Genomic DNA, 11,592 nt, shown 5'->3' on the forward strand with positions numbered 1-11,592 from the left:
ATGGCGGATACCGAAAGACAGGAAATCTAATGACCAGATGATTGATGTCCGCAGCGTTCTCGCCAACTTCAACTTCACGAGTACCATGCGTCAAAATCTATATGCTGTTGGAGAAGTCACTGTAACATTGCTCTGCATGTGCATACGGCATCTGTGGCTCGCTATGGTCGTAGATCTAGAGGAATGCCGAGGCGTGGGATCTAGCTTCCTAAAATGCCCGCCAGCGGCCATCACGCCCAAAACAGGCAGGTCAAGGATGTGCACCAAAACGGTCGAGTCAACCGAGTTCGTTCGCACTTTCAGATGGAGACAACCCGTTTTTCGCGAACCCTCACATCATACGCGGTGGCCCATGTCGACTCTGCCCGCACCTCATCTTAGCCTGCCAGCGAAACCCACCTTCGCGGCCGCAGTGCTGCCTTCTAGGCCCGACAATGCGCCTGCAGCGACGGGTGCAACTCTAGGATCAAGATCAGGGGCGAAGAGAGACACTCGCGAGGAGTTGCTCACGCCATGGCTGGAGCGCTTGCCTGTGACACAATACAACTCTACAGAGCAGCGGTGGGTGCCAGATACGCGTGTTTGCGGCTGACAGCGCGACTGACACGTTCATCCCAGGCTGCACGATGAAATTGTGGCGTTTATGAACTATGCGACGCCAAATGCCACAGAGCGCACTGTGCGCGAGAGACTCATTGCACGGCTGACTGAGATTATCCAGAGACGTTACTGGTGTTCAGACGTCAAAGTGTTCGGTAGTATGGCACAAGACCTATCTCTTCTCAGTGGGTAAGTGCTCGCCACTCCGCAGGCGCGGGGTCCCTAGGAGCGTCCACAGAGACATCGATATCGTGATTAATACGCCTATGGTATCCGGAGACGAAAACCGAAAGCGCGGTCTATCTCAGCTATCCAGGATGTTGCGGGACTCAGGCTTCTCGCATAACACCTTCGTGGTCAAGAACGCTCGGGTCCCAATCCTAACATTTGAGACCACTCCTGAACTCGGCGAGTAACTCTATGAACTGGATGCGCTTGCACTCATATTGGCTCGTCTGTGCAGGCTCAGTGAAGTTTGACTTAAGCATCGATTCCACAGATGGTCTGAAAGTCATTTCCAGGGTTCAGGAGTACCTCGACACCATGCCTGCGCTGCGTCCACTGATCATGGTCATCAAGATGTTCCTCGCTGCCAAGGGTCTTCATTCCGCAGGGACAGGTGGACTCGGAAGCTACGCGCTCACTCTGATGGTCATCAGCTTCCTCCAGGTGCGCGAGTGTACTGTTTGTCCTTGCTAGACCTAAGGCAGCTTACATTTATGCAGCTCAATCCCGGAAACCGACCCATTGAGGACCATGCGAATCCTATGGCGGCCGAATCTCTGGGATGCTTGCTCATGGACTTCTTCGACTACTACCACGACAGATTTCCGTATGAGACTTCGTACATCTCTGTTCTTGACCAGAAACTCGGCAGCAAAGAGTCAAAATGTTGGGTACGAGAGAAATACCCCGAGGCTCTCGCCGTCGAATCCATTATTAGCCCCGGTATGTTTCATCCGGCCCTTTCGTTCTGCGCAGCAAGCTCAGCTGACTAACGGCGAACAGATCTTGACGTCGGCAGAGCCTGCCAAAAGATCGCGCGCATACGCACAGCATTCGGTGAGGCCTACGAGACGCTAAAAGCGTACAGGGTGAACGGAGTGGTCACGGACCCCAGCGGCCGCGAGAGGGTCGTATGGCATGGTAATGTGCTCGGTAGCATTCTTGGCGTCACGAACAGCGCTATGCAACACCGCAGAGATCTCGAGGACCTCCTCACCAGCGGAGCACTTGACGTCCAGCTAGCCAGGGTCATGCTCCCCGAGTCGTGGAGTCGCGAGCCACAGTGGTCGCCGGACAGGCCCGGTGAGGGCTCCAGCTCGTTCTCTCGGGGCGATTTTCTTGGTAGGGAACGGGAGCGATATCGTGGAGACCGTAGGGAAGGCGGCCGTTACTCCCCTGGTTCACACCGTGACTCTGCGCCTGCATATCAACGAGCTCGTTTACATCCTGAGAGTCGTGACCCTCACTATTATCCATACTACCCTCGTGACTCTCGCTGCCCTCGGTAACTTCGCATTATTACATGTATTCTCTCCTGCTTGTATGTGGAAAATAGCATAGTCGCACAGACCCAGTATATTGAGAACAGCCTACTACTGCACTCCGGCTTGATATTGAAGGATACCAGTGCTAGCGCATAGTTCACTGTGCAGGCACTACAATGCCTCTCACAAGGCATCAAGTTCCACCGCAAGCAGCTCATGAAAATCGTCGCTATATGCTATACGCTCGACTACCTCACGACGCCGGGCCCTCACTTCGGTGCTTGAGTTACCGCCATTTCCTATCTTCGTGGCGCGGAATTAGCCGACTACAGGCGCTCCGTTATACACGACAGCAGGTCCCGAAGCCACCAGGATCATGAACGATCACATTAAAGAGTCTAGTCAAACATGCGGCTGGTCGTAGCGGAGCGCCAACGGCCAGCAGCCTCGTTCGGAACAAGCAGCCGTAATGACCGCCGCAGTGCTTGCGTCAAATTAACCATTAACACAGCTCGGAAATGGGGTATGCATCACACTCAGCACTATGTAGAGCACGCTGCTTTTGTGCCACGAAGCCCTAGAGCTTGCGTCTCTTGCCGACGCCGCTGTGATTTGCTGCAGCGCTCTTCCGCTTCACGCTCTCCACAAGACTCTTGAGATTATTTGATGATGCGTTGTCGCCGGCCTTCTTCGGCTGCGCAACAGCGTTAGGGTCGCCAAGCTTCTCCTTCTGCCGCTTAACGCGCTCCTCAAGTAGGGCAGACATGCTCTTCGTCTTCTTAAAGCTGCATGGAGACGTCAGTGGGGAGCTGCGTGCGGGGCTAGCGGGACTACTTACTGAGGGTTGCTCGGATCGATCGCAAACGTGTGGTCCTCGTGCAGTGCCTTGAACCGCTCGTCCTTCACGTCGATTGCGAAGTCCTCCTGAAGCTCTTGTTCCTCCTCATCGCCTTTCCCGCCTTTCTTGCCCTTCCGCTTGTTGCCCTTCGACTTCTCCGCCTTAAGCACGGCCTTCATGTCGAAGTGCCTCGGCTCCGCGTGTGGGTCGTCCGAGATCGCAACGAGAGCGAGCTCCTCCGCAGTCGACATGACTTTCTTGCCCTGCCTCTCCGGCTCGTCCTCCGCATCCTTTTTGCCCTTGCGGTCATTTTTACTCTTCTTCCCCTTCTTCTGCTCTGGCTCACTCTCGTCATCGCTCTCGTCACTGCTGTCTCCACCAAAGAAGTCGTCGTTGAGGCCGCTGCCCTTCTTGGGCGCGTCCTGTTCCTGCTTCTTGTCTGCACGCACGACCTTGCGCTTCTGCTTCTTCTCCTTCATCTTACGCGCATATTTCTCGATCGTCGTCTCCTCCGCCTCGTCCTGCTGCTCGCTTAGGCCTGGTGTGAACGTGATCTCCACATCGACGTCGCCCTCGTCGTCCGAGATGCCTTTGTTCCAGCCCTCAGGTAGTGTGTCGTCCCCACCACCGAGCAGCAGCGCGCGTAGCTTCTCGCGGTCAGCCTTGCCTTTGGTGCGTTGTCCTCACCCTCTGACTCTGTTGACGATGCCAGATAGACACGGAAGTCATTCTCCTCAATCTCTTTGCGAGTCAGCGCTCGTCGTGTGACCTGCAAACGTTCAGGGTCGTCGTCATCCCAGGTAAGCTTTACTTTCGAGTGTCGCAGAGCGTCGGTGGTAAAGTCCAGTGGCTTATACGGAGCGTTGACATCCTCCGTGGCTTCGTCTCTGAGCTCGCCATCGAACGTCATTTCGTCTGGCACGAAACTAAGGTCGAAGACGTTAGCAGAACGTTCGAGCTCAGTGCCTTCGAGTTCGTTGTATATGTGTGATGCCGCCTCGACAGTATTGCACTCGACGATAGCATAGTAGTACCTAAGCAAAGACATAAGCGGTGCCCGATAAGCGACTCCAAGAGAACACACCTTAGCCTCTCAAGCTGGTACTTCCGCAACGCTGCCTCGTTGTAATCCTCTGCATCACCGACCTCATCCCTATCTTGGGAATTAAACAATTCCGGTGGTGGACCCTCTTGTTCCTCCCTCGCGAGACGTTCCTTGCCGAACTCACTAGGGTACACGCGCACGCTGAGGATTTTCCCCCGTACAACGCGGTTTCCACCCTTCGTCCTCCCACTCTCCTTCGACGAGAACGCAGAAGGGGCTGATGCAAGCGTGGATCCTGTCGGCGAAACAAGGGACGAGAAGATCTTGTACAAATGCTGCGCCTTGACATGGTCCCAATCAAGGTTCACGACGGCAAGACGTCGCGTACGGTCTGTATCAGGCGTTGTATCTTCACCATTATGTTCCTTTGCATACGCCGTCGCCTGCGCATCGAGGTCTGCGAAGCTATCTTCGTCGAGGTCGATCTCGGGCTCGTCGGGATCTTCGAAGACGTGCCTGCGCTCCGTACGCCCGAGCGTGACGACGCCACCCGAATCGCTCTCGTTATCCTCATGGGCACTGCCTATGTCATCCTCGTCCGATGACTCGAGCAAAACCTCGCCACGGGCGTAATCCGGCCGTTTGGGGGCCTCCGGCTCGGCCTGCACCTCCTCTTCCTCTTCCTCCTTGCCCTCGAGCCGGTAAAATCGCTTCAGATTGTCCTGATCATGCGTCTCCGATACCTGTCTGCCATACTTATCGACACGCCCTGAGAGTCAGTTAAGTTTTCGCCCCGACACAAAAGCGAAAGCGGGCGCACCTTTACCCTTCCTATCCTTCTTCTTGCCCTTGCTCCCGTCGAAGATGCTCTTGAAACGCTCGTCAACGACGACCTTAGCCTCCTTCTTGCGTATTTGCCTGAAGCGAGGGTCGTTCTTCAGCCGGGCAAAACGTGGGTCGGGCATAGTTCGTGCGAGGGAGAGCAGAGGCAGGCGCTTGCATCACTAGTAGAATTTGAGTTGACTGCCGCCATCGGGCGGGAGCTTTGATGCGCCATCGGTCTTCTCGACCGAACTTATTCGGACAAACTACATAGTACCAGTCAGATGCGACAAATTTGAAGCTCGACTTTTGTAAGTGACAATTCTGACGCCTGATCAGCTGCAATAGCTTGTCGACTTCGTATGGCGAGATATATGCGAGCGACACGCATAGTGGTTGAGACCGCGGCACTTAACTCATGATCGTCCCAGCCCCAACCGTACCTGCTGCGCCGAGTTGAACTAAAAAGGAAGTACCACAAACGACATACGGACAGTGAGCGCAGATAAATATGATCTGGTCATTCACCGAGGCATAACTAGATCATGGACCGTAAACATTCACAAATACAATACAGCTAATGAACACGAATGACGTCGGGTAGCAAGAAACTGCAGGACATATATAACACTGAGAGCTCTCAGTCCGCTCTTGAATAAGACCAGCACGTGCCGGGTTTACTTAAGCACGCTCGCCACGGAGGCGACGGGCAAGGGCCTGCGCACGGGGCGGGGATCAGTCAGCATCATCGAAGGAGCAATAGCAGGGGTACTAACCAGGTCCTTGGGCTGGATGGTGACACGCTTGGCGTGGATGGCGGCCAAGTTAGTGTCCTCGAAGAGCGAGACGAGGTAGGCCTCGGCGGCCTCCTGTAGAGCCATAACGGCGGAGGACTGGAAGCGGAGATCCGTCTGCGGTAACAGTCAGCACAAGTCACTGGGGCGGGGTGCAATGCTGCGCACCTTGAAGTCTTGGGCAATTTCACGAACGAGACGCTGGAAGGGGAGCTTGCGGATGAGGAGCTCGGTCGACTTCTGGTAGCGACGGATTTCACGGAGGGCAACGGTACCGGGCCTGAAGCGATGAGGCTTCTTCACACCACCGGTCGCAGCCTGCAACGAGTGAGCAACGTGGTCAGCGCGGCGCTGCTGCGGAATATGATGATGCGACGTACGGCGGTGGCGGCGGTCTTGCGCGCGGCCTTAGTGGCGAGCTGCTTACGAGGGGCCTTGCCTGTATAAGGGAAACAACGGTGAACATCGAGAACGACATCGAAACCATTGTCATCAGCGTACCTCCGGTAGACTTGCGTGCAGTTTGCTGGGGGCGGTGATAAGGTTGTCAGCGCCGTTGTCGGCGACGACGGGCCATATCAACTGTCGACGCACCTTAGTACGGGCCATATCGACTAGATTGAGGCGTTAGAATAAGTGGATAGACGTGCGAGGGGCGGGCAACGGCTAGAGTCGTCGAGAAGATGAGTGTTAGCGGTGAGGAGGCGGTTGCGGGGAGTGGGGGCCTTTCGCAACAGACTGTCGCCTTTTCCTGCACTCTCCGATGGCTCCTTTCCCACGCTGAAACAAACTCTTTTATGTCCCCGCACGTCCAGAACTTCCGCTCGAGGCTCAGTTACCTTGACCCGCCGTTTCCCATCCGCCGAGTCGCTCAAGCATGTATCTAGCATTTTTCTAAGGACCAAACAGAGTATGTAGACATGCTCCGCAGGATCTTCAGAGTGAGCGAGCAGCGACTATGGTGCAGCAACGAGAAAAGGCGGAAAGACCAAGCAGCGCCTTTCGGGGAACGCGCGTCTATAATGTGCGCACGGGCCATCACTTTTGTGCAAGGCTTCTGCCGTACTGTGGCGTTGAATCGATATACAAGCCTATTTTCCTCTCGTCAGTCCCAGACTCTGCTATACATGTACCACTCTGCAAATGGCTTCAGATCAGTCTCACTCTTGCAAGATTGTCAGGCTCGTCAAGAGTAGAGACAAAAGCCTGAGCCTGGTAATGCTCTATGCAAGCCTCGCACACTGTGTAACTCCTTTACTCGGAGTATTTTTTAACATATATACTTTGTTGCGCGCGTAGAGATTTCAATGGCGACATTGCGCCACTCAGAAAGATAGAACATATGCTGTGTTTCGACTTCATATAATCAGCAGGCATGCGACGATGGTGATTACTCAGTGCGTTCCCTCCCTTTCCCCGCCCGCAGGTGAACCATACCAGAATGTTCTTTGATGACATTCTTAGGCCTTAAGCCTGATAGGGCCACTTTCCTTCGAACTCCAGCTACTTGACCGCATCCTTCGCTTTGCTCTCGCGCCAGGAGAAGCACTCTGCATTCCGTACGCGTCAGATGGCCCGCCCGGACTAGCTATCAGACGATCCAGGACATGCACGTTCCGCCGTCACCAGGCCCTGCATCCGTTTATCTCTTTGCTCAGCATCTTGCGCTATGCGTGCACCACGAAGGTCGCATGGCCACTCGCGCTGTAGCTCCGCTTGTTCAGTTCCGTGCACCACCTAAAACATCATACGCCTTTGGCTCCCAACACGCCCTAGATCTCCCATGTGCTTGCACGAGTTTATACAACTATGTTTCATTTAAACAGAAAAACATCCGAGGCAAGAAGATACGGTTCACGTCCTAGGACCATGCTTTACCATACAGACGACCGTTGCAGTCGTAAACGACGCGGGCAGGACAGGAATTCATCTTATACAGAGAATCACTGTACGCCCCTAAAATGAAAGATGAAGTTGGCAAATACAGCCCCAAATGCCCAATTACCAAGTCTTTGCGGTATGAATACATACGTCTATGCGGCCCACCCTATCCTGAAGAGTGTGTACCCGCTCTCGTCCGCCCTCCCAATCCCTCCATGCTTCGCAATGCTCTCCTTGCTGAAGATCACCAACCCCTTTCCCTGCACAGTAGTACTGCTCTGGAAGACCGCCTCAACAGTGTTCCCCATTCCCTCGTGGCGGCCCGTCGAGCGCAGGGGTATGATGAGCCAGAACACCCCGTTCTCGCGGAGAAGCCGCTCAACGCAGCCTTTGATCCAGCGGGCGTGATCGGGGTGGTAGATGACGTCCGCGGCGAGGACGACGTCGAATGGTGCGTCTAGCGGTTCGTCGTACCTCGGATCCTGCCAGTCCAGTGCGTGCACGTCCACGCGTGCGGCCACAGCCGATGACGGCGATGTAGGGGGGAAGTTGGTCACAATGTTTACGCGCAGGTTCGCAAGCACGGATGGATGGTAGTCCGTCGCGACGACCTCGGCGTCCGGACAGAGCTTGGCAGCCGCAAGACCGAGGAGGCCCGTGCCCGCGCCAAGTTCGAGGACTCGGAGTGTCCTAGGGCAAAGTCCAAACAATGCAGGCGCGGCGCACATGCGCTCGGCGAAGACGATGGCACTACCCCAGCTCTGCAGGCCGACGGACGTGTGGTCCGTGCTCGAAAGCGGTGCGTCATTCAGCTTGACGTGCACGGTGCCGGCAGGCGACGGGAAAGAGAATGTGCGTGTGAGGCCAGCATCCGGGGCGTCCTCTTCGTCGTCCTCCGCTCCTGTGAACGATGCGAGCAGCGATGCGGCGGCGTCCACGAGCGCCGTGCGCGCATCTTCTTCGTCCGGCAAGGCATACGTCCAGGTGTCGGAGCGCGCAACGAAAGTGGTGAGCCAGCGCACTGTAAAGTCGCGCTCGAAAGGGTCTTCGCGCAGCGCGTCTAGGTCAAAGGTATCTCCATCCTCTGAAGCAGCGCCCGAGAGATCCGAGTCTTCTTCGGCGGAGGCGTAACCGGAATCGGGCACAGAAGCGTCGTGAATGAGGTGCTTCGGAAATACTTTTGTCGGCCCGGGAAGGGTAGGGAGCGTGCGAGGGGAATAGATTGCTTGGAGGTTCTGGATGGCTTGCTCGATGTCGTCGGTAGAATAGCGCGACAGCCGTGCCAGCGGTGGGAGGTTGGACGTCGGCGCAGTAGGTTTGGTCATGACAGTAGACGTTAAAATGCCTCTAAATGCGTCTAAAAATCTAGGTAGTGAATATCTATGCAGAAAAAATGGAGCGATGTTGCGTCTAGAGGGTATCTTCTAGCACCGAAAGCAGCGAGTCGAAAGCGGGAAACGCGGTAGTGAGGGTAACGGATGCTACCCTCAGCAATTATAACAAGAGGAGAGGCATTTTGGATGCTGCAGGTGAAGGAGTAGGTCGAGGAAAAAGTCAGCAAAAACGAGGACACAGCCTATCTGTCAAAAATGTGGAACCGGCCGTTGCCGAAGCACGTGCCTTCGCCGAGATCGCATCTTGCGCGTGGCGTTTCGGTCCGTCTTTGGGGCTGGCCATCCGTCTCTTCCTGTTCGCCCCTGCACTCGATATGAGTCGGAATATCAAGATAACGTACGACCTGAAGGTGCCAGAAGGCACTTCTGCTCCGGCGCTCGATAACCCGCAGACGCTGCAGTTCCCGGTCGCCGAGAGTGCGGACATAAAAGTATACTATTCAGGCTTGAGGGAGAGCATCGAGCGGGCCAAGAACACAGTGGGAGAGGAGCTGACGGCGTGGAGAGATGCAGTAGGGAACAGGGAGCAGTCGAAGGAAATGAAACTAGCAAAGAAGGACGAGGAAGAGGGGGACGAGGACGACGATGAAAATGAAGACGAAGCGTGAAGCCGAACGATTACTCTTTGACCGCGGGGGTTATGTAGGTTTCTCCAAGTTCACGATTAATTTGAATTGTGTTGAATTATTCATAGACATGATTGCGCCGGCGAGAAAGCTAAGTACATACCATGGTGGGAGCGTCCGGGTGGATAGGCACTATGCTTCATATTCGCTGGAGAACGTTATACATTGATGCAGGGACCTGCAATTCGTTCCTTATACACAGCAGCTACATGCACATTTACAGAATTGACATGATTCGGAGACAACCAAACATCACACAGGGTAGGTTTTGAGATCGCTCCAATGAGGACTAAGTGAGAAAAAGATGCCAGTTGGAGGACCAAATCTACCGACACAGCTCAGACAAGTCACTTGCGTAGGCACGCCTATTTCCTAGCCGAAGTGGAAGCCTGAGGCTGAGTGGCGATAGTGACGCGGGCGGCATCCACGAGAGACTGTGGCAAATTGCTGGCTCGGATGAGCTGCTCCCACCAGGAAACCCCCGCATGGCCGTTTTTATCCATGTAGGACTGCATGAGGGTCAGTCTAAGCTTTGCGAATTCTTGGACGACGAAAGTGACAGTTTGCATGTCCGGACCGAGATGCGCTAAGTGGTGCTGGGTAAGCGCAAGACGACGGTGCAGACAGAGACCCATCGCGAAGTCGAAGTCAGACACGTCGTTAGACTTCTTCTCCCACATTTTCTGAGGGTTGGGATCGTTTCTCTCTAGGGCGCTCTTCAGCTTGCCTGCAAGTAGCGTCGGGAGATTTAGGGACGGAACAATGTTACTGGGGTCCACCATTTGGCGTACGTCGAATGGGTGCCAGAACAGCTGAGCATCGACAAAATCGACTTGGACAAGCGTGCCAGTTGGTTTGTGGATCCAATAGATCTTAGGTCCGACTACCAGCCTGGGGTCTTGCCTCGCCAGGTCTTTAAGAGCGTTGGTGTCGAACGGCATCTGAGTGCCATTGCGGCGAGTGCGACTGAGGTCCATGCAGACGTCAGCGTCCTGGGACAGAGATTCCTCGTCAACGACGTTCATCTAGCTAGTTATAAAGGGCACATACCTGGGTCATACGGGCGGATCCGTACTGACAGAGCGCAAGACCGCCACACAGAATAACCTCCGCTCCTTGGGCCTTTTGTTTGACCCATTCAGCGAATTGATGCGTCGCTTCAAGGAGGATGTGGACGGGAATGGCTTGTTGGCCAGCAGGAGCTGCGACTTGGGTGGGGAAGCGGGTAGACATGATGAAAACTGTAAGAACTAATGCGATGGGCGAGCTAAGCTGGAGGATCTACGGGAAGTCCTTGGACTACTTATACTCTTTGTTGGGCGAGGCTAGGACACTCGGAGCAATGATAGGAGCTCACAGAGCTCATACCAATACAGGCATCCATAGCATATCACGCCTGTCATGGCATTTTGACTCGCTGTATCCTATGCACTCGTTACGGCGAGGTAGGAGAATCTAGCTTCTTTAAGCGATAGTGTCTTAGGAATGAATGCAAGCATCATTGGTCCTCACCGTTTCATCTGTCGATGGTAAGTGTGGCGAGCTATTTTTTGCAACATTTGTCAGCATATTCATAGATGTACCAACCAGCTCTGCATCGCATATTTCTGAGCGTATTGACTGTAGACGACGAGCCATATCTTCGCTCGCTATGTGCGCCACATCGTCGCAGTATCAGTTCGGTACAAGCCAAGAACGGACAGAGTACTCACGACACACAGCTACACGTTGGCTGTGTAGAACAATGGGTGACTCCGTCGCGTTTCGCCGAGTATCTGCACCCTTCGACGATGGACGATGACCAAATCCGGGGTCGGCCAATGTGACGAACTAGGACGGCCGAGAAACGGCTGCCCTGGTTCTCCTAAAGCCTGCTCTGCACCAGTGCACAGACGCGTAGCGCTGACAAGGATCTGATGGTAGGATAATCAATCTGTTGTGTTTTGTATGCACCCGTCCGCTATGACAATTTCGGCCTGGAACACAGCAACGAGAGGTTTAGTCCACACAGCCCGATATGTACAAGTGATAGCTAGATTGCATCACAACGTGTGATGAGGATGCTCTGCCACTTCCTCCGAGCCTCCCACTGTAGCCATCCC

General features: G+C 54.6%; 6 protein-coding genes across 6 annotated transcripts; 2 read left to right on the forward strand and 4 right to left on the reverse strand.

Moving 5' to 3' along the window:
* Positions 1–352: 352 nt before the first annotated feature.
* On the forward strand, positions 353–2,375 carry PHACADRAFT_190976 (uncharacterized protein; the record flags this gene model as incomplete). The annotated part of the gene is made up of 7 exons (XM_007391124.1): positions 353–561; positions 619–789; positions 1,122–1,269; positions 1,326–1,548; positions 1,609–1,908; positions 1,952–2,110; positions 2,281–2,375. 7 exons carry the CDS (start codon positions 353–355, stop codon positions 2,373–2,375), a joined length of 1,305 nt encoding a protein of 434 aa, XP_007391186.1.
* Positions 2,295–4,968, reverse strand: PHACADRAFT_204941 (uncharacterized protein). Its single transcript, XM_007391125.1, has 5 exons — positions 4,794–4,968; positions 4,013–4,742; positions 3,649–3,962; positions 2,929–3,595; positions 2,295–2,875 (listed from the first exon to the last, which is right to left on the reverse strand). The coding sequence occupies exons 1-5, from the start codon at positions 4,936–4,938 to the stop codon at positions 2,668–2,670; spliced, it is 2,064 nt and encodes a 687-aa protein (XP_007391187.1). The 5' UTR covers positions 4,939–4,968; the 3' UTR covers positions 2,295–2,667.
* Positions 4,969–5,293: 325 nt separating this feature from the next.
* PHACADRAFT_248653 (uncharacterized protein) lies at positions 5,294–6,296 on the reverse strand. The gene is made up of 6 exons (XM_007391126.1): positions 6,184–6,296; positions 6,091–6,115; positions 5,970–6,028; positions 5,758–5,907; positions 5,572–5,706; positions 5,294–5,512 (listed from the first exon to the last, which is right to left on the reverse strand). The coding sequence occupies exons 1-6, from the start codon at positions 6,196–6,198 to the stop codon at positions 5,477–5,479; spliced, it is 420 nt and encodes a 139-aa protein (XP_007391188.1). The 5' UTR covers positions 6,199–6,296; the 3' UTR covers positions 5,294–5,476.
* A 1,086-nt stretch (positions 6,297–7,382) lies between these two features.
* PHACADRAFT_248655 (uncharacterized protein) lies at positions 7,383–9,025 on the reverse strand. The gene has a single exon (XM_007391127.1). The coding sequence runs from the start codon at positions 8,793–8,795 to the stop codon at positions 7,623–7,625; it is 1,173 nt and encodes a 390-aa protein (XP_007391189.1). The 5' UTR covers positions 8,796–9,025; the 3' UTR covers positions 7,383–7,622.
* A 116-nt stretch (positions 9,026–9,141) lies between these two features.
* PHACADRAFT_248656 (uncharacterized protein) lies at positions 9,142–9,513 on the forward strand. The gene has a single exon (XM_007391128.1). The coding sequence runs from the start codon at positions 9,179–9,181 to the stop codon at positions 9,470–9,472; it is 294 nt and encodes a 97-aa protein (XP_007391190.1). The 5' UTR covers positions 9,142–9,178; the 3' UTR covers positions 9,473–9,513.
* A 342-nt stretch (positions 9,514–9,855) lies between these two features.
* Positions 9,856–10,723, reverse strand: PHACADRAFT_190981 (uncharacterized protein; the record flags this gene model as incomplete). The annotated part of the gene is made up of 2 exons (XM_007391129.1): positions 9,856–10,482; positions 10,541–10,723. 2 exons carry the CDS (start codon positions 10,721–10,723, stop codon positions 9,856–9,858), a joined length of 810 nt encoding a protein of 269 aa, XP_007391191.1.
* Between the last annotated feature and the right edge of the window lie 869 nt (positions 10,724–11,592).

Source organism: Phanerochaete carnosa (genome assembly GCF_000300595.1).
Source record: "Phanerochaete carnosa HHB-10118-sp unplaced genomic scaffold PHACAscaffold_1, whole genome shotgun sequence".
Classification (NCBI taxonomy): Eukaryota; Fungi; Basidiomycota; class Agaricomycetes; order Polyporales; family Phanerochaetaceae; genus Phanerochaete; species Phanerochaete carnosa.

Bases quoted from the DNA above. Each gene is read 5' to 3' on its own strand.
- PHACADRAFT_248656 (XM_007391128.1), top strand. From the start codon at position 9,179: ATGAGTCGGAATATCAAGATAACGTACGACCTGAAGGTGCCAGAAGGC.
- PHACADRAFT_204941 (XM_007391125.1), bottom strand. From the start codon at position 4,938: ATGCCCGACCCACGTTTTGCCCGGCTGAAGAACGACCCTCGCTTCAGG. The intron at 3,596-3,648 runs GTGTCTATCTGG...AACGCACCAAAG, and splicing joins GATTGAGGAGAATGACTTCC to GCAAGGCTGACCGCGAGAAG. The intron at 2,876-2,928 runs GTAAGTAGTCCC...GTCTCCATGCAG, and splicing joins ATCGATCCGAGCAACCCTCA to CTTTAAGAAGACGAAGAGCA.
- PHACADRAFT_248655 (XM_007391127.1), bottom strand. From the start codon at position 8,795: ATGACCAAACCTACTGCGCCGACGTCCAACCTCCCACCGCTGGCACGG.
- PHACADRAFT_248653 (XM_007391126.1), bottom strand. The intron at 5,908-5,969 runs GTACGTCGCATC...CACTCGTTGCAG, and splicing joins GCAAGACCGCCGCCACCGCC to GCTGCGACCGGTGGTGTGAA. The intron at 5,707-5,757 runs GTGCGCAGCATT...CTGTTACCGCAG, and splicing joins AAATTGCCCAAGACTTCAAG to ACGGATCTCCGCTTCCAGTC.